The sequence below is a fragment of the Stegastes partitus genome, unplaced genomic scaffold (assembly GCF_000690725.1).
Source record: "Stegastes partitus isolate 25-593 unplaced genomic scaffold, Stegastes_partitus-1.0.2 Scaffold1159, whole genome shotgun sequence".
NCBI lineage: Eukaryota > Metazoa > Chordata > Actinopteri > Pomacentridae > Stegastes > Stegastes partitus.
Genome location: NW_007578890.1, coordinates 18777 through 39153, shown reverse-complemented (window position 1 = coordinate 39153; position 20377 = coordinate 18777). Strand labels below are relative to the sequence as shown.

The 20377-nt window shown below is 37.2% G+C and overlaps 1 protein-coding gene across 1 annotated transcript in view; it reads right to left on the bottom strand.

Moving 5' to 3' along the window:
• The window catches only part of rad18 (RAD18 E3 ubiquitin protein ligase), a 32860-nt gene extending 13966 nt beyond the window's left edge, over positions 1–18894 (bottom strand). Inside the window, exons 1-10 of the mRNA XM_008296869.1 lie at positions 18763–18894; positions 17760–17838; positions 16422–16483; positions 15962–16032; positions 11148–11569; positions 10338–10437; positions 9057–9244; positions 7788–7858; positions 7549–7609; positions 2005–2136 (exon numbers count right to left, since the gene is read on the bottom strand). Coding sequence (XP_008295091.1) covers positions 2005–2136; positions 7549–7609; positions 7788–7858; positions 9057–9244; positions 10338–10437; positions 11148–11569; positions 15962–16032; positions 16422–16483; positions 17760–17838; positions 18763–18813 — 1237 coding nt within the window. The 5' untranslated portion in view covers positions 18814–18894. The remainder of the gene's footprint in view (positions 1–2004; positions 2137–7548; positions 7610–7787; positions 7859–9056; positions 9245–10337; positions 10438–11147; positions 11570–15961; positions 16033–16421; positions 16484–17759; positions 17839–18762) is intronic.
• Positions 18895–20377: the final 1483 nt, after the last annotated feature.

Sequence of the window (20377 nt, the reverse complement as noted above, 5' to 3'; positions counted from 1 at the left end):
TCGATCAAACATCATGCTCTGAATTATCAAATGTAATTACCAGCTGACAATGCACTATTGAAGCAATAACAATACGGAACGCACTGTTAAAGTATTTTTGCCTCCAAACTCATCTAATATTTAGTATTGCCCAGCATAGAGTCCCAATCTGATACCATTTTCCTTCATAGTACACACTTCAGGTAAATTAAAGTTACTAAAATCAATCTAATAGATATGCTTGACAACTGAATTGCCCTGCAATGCATTTGAAAAAAAATGCAAGCTGTTTTTTAATGTTAGACAGGTGATCAGGAGCGTTGATGTAGAGCTCTTACATCTAGTGTTGAAAGGGTTGGATGTACTGTGGCTCCACAAGCTCGAAATGATGGCAAAAAGCTGTATTCTACATGCATGTCTGAAAATGTACAACAGCTTGTTGTACCTAATTGCCCCACCAGGTGAAACTTCTTACTGGTTAAAACTGTAACAACCACAGACTGTATAAAAGATGGACGTAGCTGCCGTGACGTCACCCGTTGGTTTCTGCACTGAGAAAATGAAGCCAGGGTTTTGCTACTTCCTGGTTGACATCTTGGATTTTTGGAGCCAGTGACGCAAAAATCGTCAGAGACAACCATAGGAGCAGCGATTGGTCAGACGGATTGAGAGGCAGGCCCTCTCTGCCCGCCCACATTTACCGCCTTCATCTGCATCGTTGCTGCCAACTGTCAATCAAGCCAGCCACGCCCCTTGCCCTGCAAAATTTTGACGATTTTTTAAAAATTCAGTATTGATTTATTTTCAGATTGGCCACCTGATCTCTGGATTTGACTATGAAAACTAATAAGAAAAAAATCCTGAGCTGTATGAATGCGGTATTTCGTGATCTGTGATCACTTCTTTTCCAATTCAAGTCTATGGGAGCCAGGGCTTTTTGGAGCCAGCAACTAGCGGACGTAGTGATATTGCAGGTTTTTGACACTTCCGGGTTGGCTTCGTTTTTCAGGGCTGGTTGCTACGTCTATCTTTTTTACAGTCTATGGTAACAACCCTGGGTAATGGTCTCTTTGATGAGGGGCAGTTCAGTGCTGGCAAGCAGAGAGCATTGTGGGTATTTAGCTAGCTACCAACCACCATGACAAAGACTACTGTGGTGCTTAATGTCCTTCGGCCAGAGATTATATGGTCAATACAAGACAAGATTAAATACAACAGTTTACCTAGATCCTTGTGGCATATGTAACAGAGGCACCTTTGGGGCCCATACCACATGACTAAAGCAGCAATATCAGCACAGGACAAATTTCCACTATGCTCAATTTGTGTTACTGACTAATCCATTATTCATTGATAATGCTGCCCAACATTGATTTAGGAAACCATTAAAAATGTGCAACTTTGGCATCCTGCAACAAATTCTTCTCCTTCTCCCTTTACAACACCTGTGTGGCAGCACACATAAAGTAGTGGGCTTATGTTTGTGCCAAAATCGAGCAGGTTAAAAGTGCCCAAATCCCTGTGTTTGAGATTGGATCTGTACATACCTAGTCATTTTCTTACTTATAAGCAAATATTATGCACCCCTACTGCAAAGCACTATTTTAAACTACTCACGCAGAAAATTATAATCTACAAAAAAAGTAGGTTCATATGTTTCAACAATTTCCCTGAGGTTTGCACCAAAGGGATCAATAAAGTTCTATTCTATATGGTATTCTTACATTTTCCACCAGTCACTGGTTTTGTGCTTATAGACTAACATTTACTATAAAAAAAAAAAAAAAAAAAAGGAAAAAGAAAATAACCTTTTTCTGCATTTCCACTCATTTACAAAACATGAAAATACACCAAAACTGCTACACACTAAACATACTTTAGTCACTCATGTATCCTGTTCGTCCTTCCTCCACTAAAAAGGAAGCGCACAGTCATGTTGTGAATTTTTTTAATGGGTACGTGAGAGACTGTCCTGTAGCTAGAGAACATTTTATTCCTCAAAGAGAGTAATAAGTGTTGGAGTACCTTCAGATTGTGTGTTTTGTGCATCCTCGTTCTCCACAATGACTTCCTGTTTAACACGAGTCTGTCTGCTGGTGTCTAGGCGACCCCGGACCTGGGCAATTAGGCGGGAAAAGTCACTGCTATGCTGCTTCCCTGTATGGAGGAACAGGTAAAGGATAGAATGTTTAATGGCCTGGATGCTATAACATTATGCAGCAGCAACTAACTTGTGTTTTACATATAATGACCTTAATGCTGAAAACAATAATTCTAATGCAAAAGGTGACCTCAATAACTAAAGTTAGGCTACATAGTTGCCAATAATGTATAGCTGACTTGATGCTTTTAATGTAGTGAACTGACAAATGGAGCCCAACTCAGTGGTGCAACAAAGAAAATGATATAAAGAAATCCAATGCACTGGATACCATGTGTGATGTGGGAAAACTTGTATAAATATTTATATCGCATGTGGACTCGTGTTTCATTGTCCAGACCACCATGTTGGTGCCCAGAAAAGGTGTTGATAGAGGTCATCTAGCACAGTTAGAGCTGAATATGTCCAGATTATGAAACACTGGAACATATTTGGGAGTTACAAGAAGCTTTATGTGAGATATAAAAAGTAAATTATACATTTCTTATCATGTATACATCTAATTTGACCAGTTCATTTATGGGATGATCATCAGAACAGATGTTAAAAAAAACTATGGATTCTTTCTGACAACATCAAATGACAACTTTCAACCTTGAAAGGTTAAATAGATTGATAAGAGGAAAGAATCATTTAACTGCTGTGCTGAACAGTCACTGAAAAGACATTACCATTCACTACAAATGTAAGGAGGTAAAAGAAAAATATTAGTTACATTTTCACAGAAATCCAAAAGTAAACAAAAAAAATCCAATCACTTTTTACAGAAACCCTGAGCACCTGCAGCTCTGTAATGCTAAAATAAGTACAAGCTGGAGAACAGAGGCAGAACTACAGAGAGAGAAAAAAAAAAACTCTTTTGCCAAAACACTGCAATTAGAATTTGTGTAATCTAAATATTAGCAGATTAGGCTCAGGGGAAAACAAGTTCTGAAGTAGATATCTGAAGTCTTTGTTTGCTCTGATTATCAAGACTGACAACAGCAAGTGTAACAAGAGGAATTTAGCAAAATGTAGACGATAAAGCTTTTCACTGAAACGGCCCGCTGTTTGTTTACTTGGATCCCTGATAGAGCTGTTGTAGTGTACATAAAGGTTTTTCATTAAGGCTGCTGTAGGCTGAGATTCACACTTTCTCCATCATTGTGAATTTGTGAGGAGTGACTCATGGCAACATCTTATGCATCAGTTTAATTTCAGACACAAGGGATGCAGCAGCGCAAGTACATACAATTTCACAACTAACTCAGCAAGGCAAAGCAAAATGGCCACATTTAATAAAACCCACCACCTCAGACTACTTATATACAAATAAAAATTAACGTCATCTCCTCCTGCGTAGAACTAGTTCTGAGGGACCATAACCACCTCAGAACCATGTTATTAGTGGCTTTTCTAGTACATCTGTTTTATATGATGTAACTATCAGCTGATACTGCCGTTACCAAAATAACAATTATGTGGGTTTCTTATTTATTGTCCTATATTATGCAAGCTTGCTGCAAAGCACTACTTTAAACTATCCATATGTGAAATTAAATAAAACAAAAAAAAAAAAGTAGGGTTAATTTGTACATTTTCCACCAATCACTAGTTTTCTGCAAAACACTTGGTACATAGTTTTGTGCTTTTCCAGTCATTGACAAAACACATGAAAAGACACCAATATTACTACACATATTTCAGGTATGTAAGTATCTAGATTATCCATCTGCCATTAACAAAGTGTATGGCCATGTTGTGAATGTGGCTGGAGGATGGAACCTCATGAGCTCAGTATGTTGACAAAACTCTCCCACACACTCATTTCTTGGGGTAAAAATAATATTTTTAATAGGAGAAATTTCCCATTCAGTAAATAATTTAACATTCTATGAAAGTGGTTGTGTCAAGCTCTGCAGGGCAAATCATACCTACAAATGAGGGGGGATTTTTTCATAATAATTTAAAATTCATATTTTGTTACCCAACTACTTTTGTTATCTGTTGACAAGTAGCGAAGTAACTACAGCAGTGGCAACTGAGGGGGTTTCTCCAGTCAATGATTTTTTTCAGCAGCGACAGCTGTGAAGCAAATGTTAAAGATTAAACTTCCGATGGTTGGGCTTTTAGAGCACTGCTTCCATGCTTTTCAATGAAGTTGTAATAAGGGGTTATGAGATAGTTTCTGAATAACCTGCTACTGACTACCTTAACTCCAAAAAAACAGAACAGTCTGACAATAAGAAAAGGCTGAAAGCTCCCGATGTGTGAATGTGTATTTGCTCCTTTCACCTTCCTGTCTGCTCAGTCACCATTCCCCGTGCTGGCAGAGTGAGTCATCCACATCCTCCTCTGATAAATCACGAGGTTATCACAGCAGTGCAGCTATTTATAGAACCCACCTCCCGTGCGTCACATCCATTTTTCAAACACTTTTAAAGTTAGCTCTACAGAGTTATTTCCAAAAGGCTTTTCATCTAGTTCAGCCATGTCAACGTGACTTCGAATTATGTTCTTTAATGCTGCTGTTCTTGCCTGACCTCTGCCCTGAGGATGAAAACACAAACCTGGTCGGGATATGAGTGACTATTTATGAGCTCATAGCAAATGGAAAACAGTGTCAGACAGACACCTGAATAGCCAAGTAACCCTGAAAGTCATAATTTTAAAAAAAGCTGTCGGTATAATTTACGATGAGGCAAAAACTGCAGTCACCTCATCAGTTTTAGATTTTCATTCCATTCCTTGCTGCAGATGCAGTTCTGCATGTTTATTTCTTGTAATGTGCTAATGAAGGTATATGAGGCTGGCTCCAAACAAAGGTCTTCTCACCAGAATAAAGCAGGACTGAGGACATGCAAAAAGCGATCTTGCTGGACACACAAAATTATGCAATATTGTGAATATTGCCTTTGCAGACTGTTCAGAAATAAGTGTCTCAATTGCATTGCATCCAACAATGACAAGGACAACATCACACAGTTTCTGTGATGGACTGGCTCTTAAGCAAGAATGAAGTGGATTTTCCTACCGAACAAGTTGTCTACATGTGGAGAAAATAAATGCACTGAGCAGTCCAAAGGATATATTATGCTTGAAAAAACTGTCATCACGTCATTAAGATGTCCAAAGTGTATCTCATCTTTCAGCACTTCCTGAGACATCTCTGTCTGAGATAGAATTTCTAAAATCTTTGCAGCCCACGCTTGGGCACTGCAATTCTCTGTGGGGAATAATTCAAGAGGAGTTTGATATTTTGACATAATGGAAGATTTCAAGTGAAAAGTTAAAGTTCTCCTACTGAATTTAAAAGCAGAAGTGAGTTTTTTTCACTTGAAATGAAGACCACTTCTGGTAATGCCAAAAGAAATAATACACCAATATGTACAATAATGACACTTAAATTTCAAAGTAAGCATCTCATTGCTTACAACGTTCCTGGGGGAAACCTTAAGCAAACGTAAGGTGTGTCATTACAACCCAGGCTTGTTTCATGAGTATGGTTAATAAATGTGAGGGAAGGACATAATGTATTTGTAGAGTGCCTTTCAAACAAGTTTACAGAGCACTACATAAGACAGAATAGATTAAAAGACAATGAAAAAGAAAAGCAGATGAAATGGACCTAAATTGAATTTAAAAATGTCATTGACAAAGGGATCCAAGACAGTAAAGTTTTTCAAAAGTTAAAAGTGACAGTTAGTGCAGTAGATGGGAAGTTCTGATTGCAAACAGCTATTAATATGCCTCCGTGTGTATCTGACTATGCTAAAAAGATGACGCAATCTTTGAAGATAGTTCATAGTGATATCTTGAGATGTACTGTGAAAAGTGAATGTCTAGCGTTGCTGGCTACAACTAATTGAAAGAAAAACGTGCTACATGGCTGTTTGTATTGAACAGCCTTGCCTTTAATAAAAGTGGTCGGCCCCATTTGATTCACAGCTGCACGCTCGCTTAAGCAGGAAGACTCTCACAAGAGTCTTATAACAGCTGAATGGAAGTGTTTCCAGTTTTATTTTTTAAGGTCTGTGGAATACATGCCGACAGTATATATAAAAAAAAAAAAACGGAGAAAGAAACATCATAATTTTAACTTCACGAAGAAATTTATATTTTGGAAACAAGAGGCCCATCTCTTGAGCGAACAACATTTTGCATTTTTTGTGACAGAATTGATACATTTTTTGTACCTTAGCCACGGTTTTCCGACACAGTCAACATGTCCAACGTGTCAGCCTCCTCTTCTAAACAATCTTGCAGATGTAAACTGAATATATCTTCTAGCAGTCATGCATTAGCAGTCAGTGCCCTGGCTACATGTACGATGGGGTAAAATGAGGCTCGAAGTTGTAATTTCATTGACAACATTGCACAGTTTATCTGAGAGTACAGAACTTCTATGGAACTTTTTGTAAATTTTGTGTACAGGTTACGAGAACAGATCTTGTAACGATGACGAAAGGTAAAGCTGGTTATCGTCATTGGATGCACTGACAACTATCACTGAATTGCTCGGATACGTCAGACATCTTAAAAACCTGATTGTTCTCTGGCAGGTGCTCCAGTTTTCCAATTCTTGCTTTCTTAGTTTGCTTTACTTTATCCCATAACTCTGAGAAAACTAACTTATAATCATCAAGATCAGGAAACAAGGTTGACATCAGGATTGTTTGATTGTTATTAGCTAATTTGGCATTCCTGATTTTTAAAATATTAACAATTATAGCGTAAAACAAGGCTTTAAAGTAATTTTGTTATAGTTGTAGGTGATAGAGAACGTGTCAACAGCTTATTTGGTGTTACTTATTTTCCAAAAATGTGAACAAATATCAATCGCTGCTTGTTGTAACGTTATCATGAATCCATAGCAACATTAGAGTTTGTTTATTGTGAAAGTTTTCGTCTTTTCACATAAGTTAAGATTTTTGACATTTTCAATAATATTTTCAAAACTATTTTTCTGTAATAACAAAATCTAGTTCTGGATTATTAGACAGTAAGTCATATTTACAAGGTAAGGTCTGCAAATAGTTTTTTTTTCATTTGTGAATGAGCTTCAATGTTCCTTTATTTTTGTATACATGACCAAGGCATTGTTAAATTAGATTGATGCATTCTTTTTAAATCATCTAACAGTGATTGAGAAGGGCTGGCTAGTTTGTTTTATTCATCATTCTGCAATTTCCCTTTAAATAATGACAGATTTCTTTAACAGTTCCTGTCATGCATATCCAGACACTATAAGCATATTTATCAGCTTAACAATACACTAAAATGCGTCCTGTAACAGAAAATGCAGGGTCATGCAAAGCTATTTCACTAGTTGATCTTTTCTAGCACTAATTTTTAGCTGTCAAGTTAGTGAGTTCTGCCTCTAAAATGTCAGCACATTAAAGCATCTGAAAAAGAAACAGAACACTTACTATAATTTGAATGCATCTCATCAATCTCCTTCTCAGACTGATTCTTTGAGAAAACCATGACCTACAAGAGGGTAATTGGACAAACACATATTTATTTACTTTTCGCATTAATAACAAAACAATGGCAATATTACAGCAGTACTTTATTTCTCTCTTTTCCTCTTCAAAACATTGTATTATACCCTAAAGAATCAAAATAATAATGCCGGTCAAGTTCTCTTTAAGCACTTGGTACATACAGGTTTGGTTTTCCCATGCAGTTGATTTCTGCGCTTCTCATTAAGCTCCACCTCTTTGGCAATATCTTCAGCTGTTGACAGAAGAAAGAGAATTTATTAGACTTCAGATCACAAATATTGACTGCAGTGCCATGTGAATTGTGCCACCAATGCATACAAGGCTTTGACCCAAGAGGTGCAAAATTGAGGCATTCCAGCAGAGTAAAGACTAAGGCAACTAGTGAGATCAAGTGAGGCAGTACATGCATCTTACATGAGAGAGTCATAATATTACATTCAATCTTAAGTATAAAAACTGTCCAAACTTAATTTTTAGCAGGATGTTTGCAGGAGTGAATGTAGAGACCTACATTGGTTGAAAGATTATACTGGTTGCTTTTTTTTCATCTTTGACTTCACACTTCTTCTGCATTTATTCATTATGTTCATTCGAGTGTTTTGCTAAGCACATTTATTTGAGGTATGTGAATTGCTGCTTGTCAGACAACTTTGGAAATCCCCTCTCCGACATCTTTGCAATGTCGGATTAAGGTCGGAAGTCTCTTTTTGAAGCTGACTATCTGACATTCACAAACGGGTCAAACACTATTAATATCTTCCTGGAGAAAGTGCAGCTTGTGTCACCATGTGTGTCCCTGTTATTGCCAGTATTTTATCTCCCCTGTATCAGCCATGGCCGGCTTTTCACTCTGCCTTCACATGTGACCTATTTGATTGAACAATTGACTTCCAAGGTGGTTGGACATCATCATAACTGCTTTAGTAGTAATGTGGCCATCACAGTAGTTATATCAGCATATTTACAAAGTTTCTAGGAATGCTACAATCCTGTACAATTATCCATCCATCCATTATCTATACACCGCTTAATCCTCATTAGGGTCGCGGGGGGGCTGGAGTCTATCCCAGCCGACTCAAGGTGAAGGCAGGGGACACCCTGGACAGGTCGCCAGTCTATCGCAGGGCCACACTTAGAGACAGACAACCAAGCACACTCACATTCACACCTACGGACAATTTAGAATCACCAATTAACCTCAACATGTTTTTGGACTGTGTGGGAGGAAGCCGGAGAACCCGGAGAGAACCCACGCTACACGGGGAGAACATGCAAACTCCACGCAGAAAGATTCGGGTGCCCCCACCGGGACGCGAACCGGCGAGGCAACAGTGCTACCAACTGCGCCACCTTGCAGCCCACTTTTGCAATTAAAATTTGCTTTATTTATTTCCTTTTAAAAAAAAAAAAAAAAGATCAAATATCCTCACCTGATTTGGGGTTTAGGGCATCACACTGGGCATTGTATATGTGGACAAAATCTTGGTGTCTTTTGATCAGCTGGTCTCGAGACCCCTGCACTGACAGATGGCATTCCTTCAGTCTCCGCTTCAGCTCGTGCACGGAAAGTAGGTTGTATACCAACTTGGCCATTGGACGTCTCGAGCTGCCGAGGGAGCTGAAACAGAGAGAGCGACTTCACCAGATACTACAGGCTAATGACCAGAGTGCATTTCTGAGCTCAGCTGTAAGGAAATCTATGACTGTGCTAAGAGCAAGTCTTTGGCATCATAAGTAGAATACAATAATCAAAATATGAACTTAGTCAATTATACCACACTGGTAGTAACTGCTAAGCCAATGACAGTATGACGTTTAGGATTTGGTGCACAAGGCCAGAATATTAATATTAATAATTAATATTAACATTGCAATTCATCATGCTGACATAAAGGTTTACTACAAATTACACTGCTCCACAAATGTGACCAGTAACCGCTGAACCATATAATTGCTGCATGAGTCATTAATCAACCTGGGAAAAACAACTTTCAATGGAAATTCAAAAGAATCGGTCTCTGGAATTATGTCACAGACACGTATTCAGCCAGATAGCCAGACTGATGGTTCCTTCAATTGCATATTTGTAGCAATTCTGCCATTTTAGGCAAACATGAGCTGATTACCATTAAGTGAATGGCTTTAGAGTAGTTGCTATTCAAGCTTTAAACGTCAAAGCATTGCAGAAAAAGTGATGCTTCAAAGTCAACTGATGTTACATCCATTCAAAAATGCATATTGCAAAAATGTGTCGTTAATAAAGACAGTATAATATAATATAATATAATATAATTACCAAGAGCATTTTACAGACTCTTATAGAACATACCAGCTTGGTATGCGTAACAAAAATACCTTTTCCCCTGTAGAAATATCTTATACATTACTAATACAATATGGCAACACAATACCTAAAAGGAGGGTTTAAAGGTTCGGTGCACAGTCACTAAGGGCAATAACTCACAACTGCTCAAACCTCAACTTATCATTATATTTCTGATCATATTTCAAAGTCAAAACATGGGAAAATTTAAGCCGTTGGTGCTCCCCCAGTGACAGGAACAAAAGATAGTGAGAGGGGCACAGCAGTACATCTTTACTTATAATTCTAATGTGTGTGAAATCTATTAAGCTTCTCTTATCTATAATCTTTCTACCCATAGAGCATTACAACGTAAAGAACAAGGTGATCAGTAAAAAGGGTATTTTACCTCCTCAGGCTTTCCTTCTTCTCTCCTCTGGTAAGACATGCATCAAGATGCTGGTTGATAAACTGTGGTGAAACACTTACAGAACACACAGGGCAGTCCACTGCAAAAAGATACACAAAAAGATGTTATTAGCATCTTAAAATTCCCTTTTTGGTTCTCGGAGTCATGGTACATTTCACTGTCAATACTGACCACTCCATAGCTGCTCCTAATTAGAAACAAAAGCCTACAGACTTGAAGTTTGTCTGAGATCTTAGCAGTCATACTACAATAAATGTAACAAAAAAAAGTTTTCTCAAGAGTTCCTAATCACAACTCCATCAAACATTACAACTCAAAACAAAATTTACTTTGACACAAGAATAAAGGTTGCTTATTGTTCAGTGTCATAGATTTCCCACAGCAAGCAAAGTTTAAGAATCTGTGAATTGATTTATTTGAAAAAGTTTGACAGGTTTAAGTGTATTCACACTCATTCTTCAGGGATGTCTCCCCAATTATTTTGGTGACACAAAGAAAGGGTCCTAATTAGGTTGTGTTGGTGGGACACAAAGGCTGAACAGCAATAACTGAAAACTAGTGCGGGCTGACTACTTTGTGTCTTTGGTGCAGAATTTTGATGAATAATATGTATATGTTTTATGTGTCTTTGTTGACATTATCTTCAGATAAGTGACTATTTCCAGACAAATACTTACATATATGTAATCAATGTGAATGAATGAGACTTGTGCAACTGAGAATAACTTAAACAAGCCAGTTAAAAGAGGCAGCTCAAAATGAATTAACCTGCAGGTAAAATGGCTTCACCTTTGATAACGGGCTTTATGTCTTGAGATGGTGACGAGGAATGTGCCATCTCCACTCCAGTGCTAATACTGTGCGAGGTTGCATCCTCCTGTTTGACAGACATCAAACCCTTAGTAGATATGTCCACCTCCTCCATCGGTTCTTCCTTTACGGTCACTGAAAGTTGAGCTTTTCCTGAATGTACGTCAGCGTCCTTTGCATTGTGAGTTCGTGCAGTTTGTATTTTCCCCAACTGATTGACAGATCCATCTCGCTGGGTTTCTTTACTCGGAGGGGTTTTAGACTTCTTTTGGAAAAAATGACTCAAGACAGAGGTATTACATTTCTGGCCCCTGTCTTTGGGAGTTTTGCATTGGACAGCAGAAGATGGGGTCTTTGGTGATATTGGAGGAGACTCAAAACTCACTTTTGACAACTGCTGCCTGGAAAAACATGAAAGACAAAATGTATGTGAATGAAAACGTGTAGCATAAGATTAAGGCATGCAAACAGCCCTGACCTTTTTGAAAGTTAAATACATTCAGATACATGGAGTAGTATGTTCTTCTGTCACAACAAATTATACACCTACAAAAACTAAAAAAAAACAACAAACCTAAGGTGCCCTTAAAAACACACATTGAGACAATTAAAAAAAAAAAGAGCCCTATGTGCAAATAAATGCTAAAGACATTAAAGTGAGCCCTTGGACATTAAACTGCATCTGCTCAAATATCTGGCTCCTTTTCTCCTGAGCTTGAAAAAGGAGACACTTTGGCTACAGTCTTGGAAATGTGGAAAGCAAACAAACTGCAGCTGGGCCATTACTTGGCAATAAAATGGAACCAATGAGGTGTGTGATGCTCTGCGTTCCATATTTAAAACTTGCTTGTGCTTACTGCCCCTATAAGAACAGGTTCATGCACAGACACATACACACAAATAAATGCACACATATGCCAAGCTGCACTGCACAAATGTGATGTGGAAACCCCTCCTTCCCCCAAACAAAGATCTTAAAGAAATATGCTTTTCCAGTATCGTTCACCTGTAACACTGCATACACTCAGGTGAGACTATTAGTCACACTAAAATCTAAGGAGTACTTTGTTTACATCGGACAAGCAAAAAAGTTAAAATGTATGAAAACAATACAAAATCCCACGTAGTAAATTTGCATCTGTTCGCTTTTAATCTTCAAGTCACTGTTACCTAACTGCACTATCACTCAACACAACCTGGATAATTCAAATGTACCATCACCTTATGCTATACCCATTAGTTGTGACAATTTCTGCCTCATTTGAGAAAGAATGTGTTTTCCATCACTTTAGTGCGTGAAATGGTTCTCACTACTGCAGTACCCAAGTAATTTACTGGCTGTTGCCATAGAGAAGACACCGGCTGGAAGAGCAAATCAGATTGTATATTTAGAATCTGGGACATATTTAGTGCACTTTGGGTATAAAATAAGAAACATTATACCATAGTAAATTTTTGATAGTTGTTATTTCCAATATCATGACTGAGACTGCTGTATAGCAATTGCTTAAGCGTTAGAATTATTCTTTTTCCATAGTCTGAATGGTGCAAACACGCAGATACCCATCTTTACTACAGGTGACTAAAGCACTACTACAAAGAACTTGAAAGATCTAAATAACTTCCTCAAGTTCAAAGTGACTACAAGGTGCACTTATGTAATGCATGATGATAATTTATGCAAAGCTAAGGCTCATTATTTACAATCACACCGATTTTCCATTTTTAGATCTGTAGTAACCAAAAGAGCCAGAAGTGAGTCGATACAATCTACTTAAAATTCAGACATTAATTGAACTTAAATTGTCTCATCACATTGATTTTCACTACCATGTGAAGGATGAACTTTTATAATTAGAACTGGGTGTTAAAGTGCAAGAACTGCTACCATAACACTTTTAAAGATGGATGTTACGAACCTTAATCACATCATATCAAGAACTAGCAATTCATGGAAACAGCTAATTGGGATTTTTTTGACAGCTGCAATTTCATTTAATTTGAGATACACTTTTTTTTTTTTTAAGTCAAATTTCAGTTCAATCGTCACAATGTATTAGATTTAAAACGTGTGATGGAGCATTAGTACATGTGTTTCCATCCAAAGTGTGACTGTCACACAAAGCAACGGCATGAATTTGTAAGACCATTGACAAAACAGATTAAACTCTTGGTTAGTCATGCTGCATAATGTGCATCTTAAACTGCAGGCTTTGTGATTTGCAAATTGCATTTGTTCAAAATGTAATTTTGATTTGAAATCAATTCATTATTCATCCCTACCACACAGCTTGAATAATTATCCATTGGGCAATGTCTGTATCATACAATTGCCTCATATGTGCCTAATAGGTCTCAAGATAGAGTACCTTGATTAATAATCTTACCTAAACCTAAAATCAAATTAAAAACACTGTACTGTAACGAAAATTAGAAATGTATGTTAAAATACATTTTAATCACAGTGTATTTAAAATATGCATAAATAATAAATAAGAAACTACAGAGGTTTAGAAGTATGAGTACACAGACCCATTAACTAATTGCCTTTAGTGATTATATCTAATAGCAAACTATTTGATATCTCAATGTGCAAACTCCACTTTTACCTGAGTAAACAAATCGGAGAGACTAAAGGTGGTTACTGTAGCAATATAAATACTTGGCATTGTGATAACATCTAATGGTTTGCCAGAGAAACAGGCCTCTATTTTAATGGCAGTGAATTAGGTCCATCAGCCAACAACTACCTAATGCAGTGTTTTCACAGTGAAAAATGTGAGTGGTTCGATGAAGGAAGTAATCCCTATACATGTACTAAAGCAGAAAATGTACCAACCAGATGGGCCAGGTAAACAAACAAATATTCTTCCCTAAAATGCTCTGCACAAACAAGGTTTTACACAGACCAAAACTATAATCTATAAAACAGACACCTTGAATGTAAGAGGTTTATTTCAGCGCAAAGTAAATAGTCTCAAACTAAACTGATTGTAACAAGTCTGTTTTTACATAACAACAATTCTTTATGACAGATTCTCTATCAAGGAATCCCATTTTTTCCAATGCTCAACGCTAGACAGCAGGAAATTAAAAAGTGAAGGAAAGAGCAGCTGCGTAATCCACTCATTCGTAGCAGTGATGACAATCAGAAGGTCTACAGTTTGCAGGGAGACCTTTCAGAGTGTTGATAACATTGAGGTGATTGATGGAGAGGACAAACATTGCGGCTTACTAACAGATAAGAGCATTCAGACATTCTATCGACATGAGTCCAAACATTGACGGAGCAATTCTTGTGATTTTAGTCTGAGTTTTCAAATTCATTTTTCATGGACACTGAGCACCACTGAGCAGAAAGAGACCACAGTTAGGCTTGCAGGCTTATTTTCATCATAGCAGATGCTACTAGGAAACCTAAAACATGGATCATAAAACTCTGTTCATAGATCATTATCTGTAAGGCAAAACCAAATATACAGCCTCAGGGAGATGTCTGTTCTGCTGTACTTTGGTATTGTTAGTTTTTATTGAAAGAGACTGACAGGGATACAGAGCAGGGGGTCACATTATGAGCAAGAGTTTATAAACCTGAAGGAAGGCATAATTCCAGAGACTTGGTTGACCTATTGTACCTTGACATTGTTACTAATATTAGTTCATTTCATTTCTCAAAACAACTGTAAGACTGTACAAAAACAGTCCAGCGTTTATCAGTGTGCCCAATTCGGGCAGTGACTGCCTGTGGCGAGCTGCACCTATGCGATCAGTGTTACCAAAAACAGGACAATCTTGTTTGACACAATGTTTCCCTACATTGTGATAAGTGTCACTGTAGGGAAAAAAAAAAAAAAACAACCCTAAGATTCAAAGTACCAACAAATTTCCTTTAGCAAAGCTCTGGACTCTGCTCCCTGTGTCTACATCCTGTTGTAATGAAAACATGTCAGCCCTAAAGCTACACAACACACAGCTCAGGGTAATACAAGGGGAACCCTGAATGACCTCAGCTGATGAAAACAAAATCCCCATTTGATTTACAGAAAATCTTTAAATCAGAAGTGGCTTACAGGAAGGCAATTACAAGTGTTTCTCCAACGCTGCCATATTGAAGTGAAGTGAAATAGGTTCCCTTGTGGACATATTGTAATCTTCTCAATAACAATGGGATCCCCTGAAATCACCACAATAATCATTGTTCTCTTCAGGTCTTAGAGTCACAAAAATACAAATTGGAGAGATGTTCAGTCAGAGCACCTGTGTTAATTGTAAAGAGGTTTTACATGGATTGTGAGGTAAGTCTTATTTCCTGATTTGCCATTTTTATTATTCTTTTAGTTTACCTTTAAAGGAGGAAGAATTATAAATAATCACCATAAAAATATAAAATACTCCAAGCTGTAGAGGATTGTGGCAAAATGAATTGCTTAGATCCTTGTTCCCCAACTGGACTGGTGCGCAAAATGCCAGAATAATACTTTATTTGGTAATACTTAGATGATTTTAAAAAAAAAACAAAAAAAAAAAAACAGCACTCCTTTTACAAAAATTATCTATGCAGCAACAAGTATCCGTTTTTGCTGATACACATGTTTATGCATAGTGCATATGCATAGGGGATCATGCAGTGCAATTGCTTTGTGTGATTTTTCCGTCATTACAAAATTGTAATACTGTTTCAAAAAACAGCTACTTGTGATGCATTATGCACAAAGGCGTATTTGCAGAAAATGTTCTGATGGTTTTCAGACAGAAGAGCGCATACGAGTTACTTGTCATGAGCTGTACATTACCTTGCAGCTTGAAAGTGTACAACCACGTCATCCAATAAACGGTTGTTTCTTAGGTCTGGTTCAGTCATTTGCTAAAAGAAAAAGGAATGAGATATGAAGAAAACCTGCCTCTAAGGTTATGACTGATTGAATTTTTCATTATCAATTACTTTCAAATAAAATAATTTATTCAATTAACCATTTTTTCACATTCCAAAACCCAGATATATTCAGTCTACAAAGATATAAAACAAAGAGAAGCAGAAAATCACCACATTTACAAGACTGGAACCTGGCAATGTTTGGGTTTTTTGCATGATAAATTACACACTTGATTAGCTGATGAACAATTTAGTTGATTAACAAAATAGTTGCTGATTAAATTTCAGAATGTGTCATCCCTACTGGGGTAATGATCCTCATGAATATGCAAATAAAATCTGGGAGTATAATTACATATTCAAGAAAATGTCATACTTACTGTATTGCAAACTGGACATTGCAGCTTATAGGAAAGAAACTTTCTGATGCACAAGGAGCAAACTGTAAAATGAACACAACAAAATATATGTGATACTTGATCTGTTAGCCAACAAGCAGATCATTTTCTTTTTTCATCAAAGTTGTAAGTCAATTTAGACTGAACAGTGCATATAAATATATGTTTTAAAAATATACCTTTAACCTTAGTGTACCATTGTATTCAGTGGTGCAGATGCGTGTCATTTTAAAGGAAAAACTTCAGTACTTGACCACTACAGAGAGGGTAGATCTGGTAGTTGTGTCGCCTCAGAAGACAAATTAATGCAAATATGTTCTGAGTGACTGCCTTTATTCTACAATGCCTCCATCCATAGGATACGTAAGGTCAATAAATTGTTAGATGAGTGTGAAATGATGTAAATCATTTGTGATTGTCTTTGCAGTAACCACATCCCAACCCATTTGAAGCCCTGTGAGAGATTTTGGACCAAATATCTTTTAGAAAAGTGGTGATCATCCCTCCAGTACTTGGAATAATAATGCCAAAGAGCACTGAGACTTACTAAAATGCTCTGGGTTGGTTTTTCCTTTTCTTTTATACTCATCTACATGGCATAGTCTCGGGTGCAAAGTCTATGAACGCAAAGTGATTCAGACAAAGATTAACGTAAAGATGCATTAACCTAAAATACACTTGATTCTACGTCTCATCTGTCCTCCTGAAACATATCATCTATTACTTGTATATCAGTTTAGATGGACATTATATTTTTAACAGGGCGCTTTTTGCACTCTAATTAGATACCTATCTGCAGTGGGATGATAATAAAGTGGAATCTAATCTAATGTAAAACCTTAAGGAGGAAAGTCATTCAACTAATGTTATAAACCCAGAGACAAAAGCAGGACAGAATGCCATGATGACTACTGAAGCTCATGACATAACTAATAACTAAAGCCAAAGCTAACTTACACTCAAAGACAAATTAAGGAAAGGCTTTTCAAAATAAAACAATGTTTGGTGACAAATTCAGCCTGCAAAACATATCATTTTTCACCCGTCAAAGTGCACCAGCCTGTTTCATTGCTTGTTTACGTTATACAGGTAGGCACACCTTGCTACAGCTTTGAATGCATCAACTACATAGCTGTTTCCGTAATACCTTTAAAACAAATTCAAACTGTTTTCAAAAAGTCTAAACCTCAATTTTGCTTGTTCATACAAGTCATTCAATGGTCTTGCCTTCATACAATATTTTCAAAACTATTCTCAGAGTTTCTCATTAGAGTATGTTGTAATCATAGCCATTTAAAAGCTGCTCTGCTTATTACTTACAATTGTGCGAGCATTTAGTAATCATTGAAATGTTGAGGAAGTCGAAGCAAATGGGACACCGAAGCAGGTCCTCAATATTCTGTAGATAGGAAAAAAAATAAAAATAAAAAGAGTCAGATTTTAAAAACTGCACAATGACACAAAACTGTAAACAATAAAGCAGCTTGGCAACAACAATTACTAGATGCAATAACAAATAATCCATCACCTAATAAACATACAGCAGGTTCGAAGCATGAAATTCAACTATACTGACCATTAATTATGAAAAAGTTTCAAGTTAAAGGGAGCCTTCTTGCATGCATAGTTCCGTTTTTACTCATAATTATATTTTAGGATCAACAGAACATTTGACAACTCAAAATGTCGATTATGACGGTTGCTTAACAATATCACGAGAGAGTTGGCAATTTCCTCTTTCGGAAACTTTGCTATGAAATGGGCAAGACCCATTTATACACGACACTATAGCTTTCTCCCATCATTACTTTTGCTATTCTACATTTTAAACACTCACAGAGCAAACTGCACATTGCACCAACATCGGTTCATTCAAACACACAATCCCTCTTCAAAAACACAGCTAACTAATTATCATAAGTCGATATGGTGTTTCAAACGTTTACCGTTGAATGGCACTTGCTTCACTGCCATGTTACGTCTGTACAACATCCCATAAAAAGTTTGTGTGACCTGATGTGACCTCAAGTATGTTTAGGTAACTGCTTTAGCAGGTTAGCACTAGTGCTGTAATTGTTTTTTAAGCTTGGTAGCTAACGGTACATTAGCCACCGCTTACACACCAGTCGATCACAGAGAAAAGTTCTAGACTGACCCAACGTTATGTGCTTTCATATAACCTGCTTTTTACTTCAACGTTACTCACTGGTTAACGTTCATTAGTATCTCGTTGATGCACCTTAGCGTTAGCAGTTCAGTTTAGCTAAGGGCTAGTAGCCTGCATGTCAACAAAACTGGTAAAATACATATTGCTACAACTTACTTTCAAACATGCGAGGCCAGGTGGTAAATCCGCTTCTATTTGAAATGCCATGTCTAGGAAACAAAGAACGTGTATTTGAGAAAGTTAGCAACAGTGCTTTTGATTTTAGCGGCTAGCAGTCGGACTTTTTTTGGTAGAGCGATAAAGGAACGCTTATTAATATTCGAGCAGAACGTGCTACCTGATTGGCCGGTGGCTTAGTAATGAGCAATGAGATTGGGTAGAGTGACAACAAGAATATGACGCTCAGCCAATCAGAGGTAGAGAGGGGAGGGTCATGATTTCGCAATCCCCGCAGAAGAAAATTCGCGCCCAGCAGAGTCCAGCGTGACGCTTCTGATGTCATTTCACAACTTCCGCTGAACCGCCTACTTATGTACAATCCGTGAAATATAGACAGTCTGTGCAATAATATTACTATTTCTATTCATCCAAAAACCGTGCGATACCGCTGAAATGTTTCATATCCAATAATTTTATTTTATATAGAGTAGTACTTATGTATATTTTGGTTTCTTTTTATTATTATACTGTATGTCTTAATAAATGCTGCTGTAACACTGCAAATCCCCACATTGTGGGATTAATAAAGGGCTGCCTTATGGTATCATATATATTTAAAAAATTACATTAGATTCATACTGATGGATTATTTTAGTAATGCTGTATCAGTGGTTTGAGTGACCTGTACACAGACACTCCTTTACACCAGTGTCTATAAAATGCCTCCCAAAAAGTAATCTTAATTCAAATGACATGATGCCACAGATGACAAGACAAAGATGAGGACAGGCTGTTGGTATGCTTGATGCTGGCATGTCAGTTTGAACGATAGTCAGGTACTTGAAACTCCTCAATTCCACCATTTGTCGTGTAAGAAATCATTTCACACAGCAAGGAATGACAGACAATCTTTCACATGATGGTCTGGATCTAGACAACTTGATTTTTACCACAAAATGATTTGTGATTCTGACCTATTATCCCAGTCTCAAACTTCCCATTATCATTTCCAATGCAGTGAGTACTTGTTTGAATACTGATTCCCATATCTTAAAGAAAATGGATAGAATTTAGTATCGCATGCTATGGTGATATTATTGGTCAGTACATATGATTATTAGCATTATTATAGCTAATTTTGCAAGGCTGTAGAATTGCATAGAAGGCACAAAAACTTCAGTAAATAATTACAACAAAGGATCCAAAAGCCAATGTTTTTTTTTTTTTTTTTTTGCTTCCAGCATAGCAAGCTGATATAGGGGAAGGTTGTAGCCACTGACTCCAACAACCAGGAAACCTGAGAGAGTAAAACTGTTCTTGCAGAACATCTGACCTAGTTATGGTTTGTTCACTATGACAGTCTTGCTCCTCTTCACTTCAGTTGATAAGCAGACAGGTGATCCTGGATGACAAGTGTAAGTTTTTTAAAATATGGTATAACGAGTCCCAGGCTCACCATCTGAGAAAAACATTTTATTATACTTCTGTATGCTTTTTACAGTTGTTTTCAGGTTTTCCTAGTTATTAATGGAAAAGGCACAAGCTAATCAATCTTGCACTTGGACTGGAAAATGTTTAGCAGGTTTTTGAGGGGCCTCAGACACTGATGCAG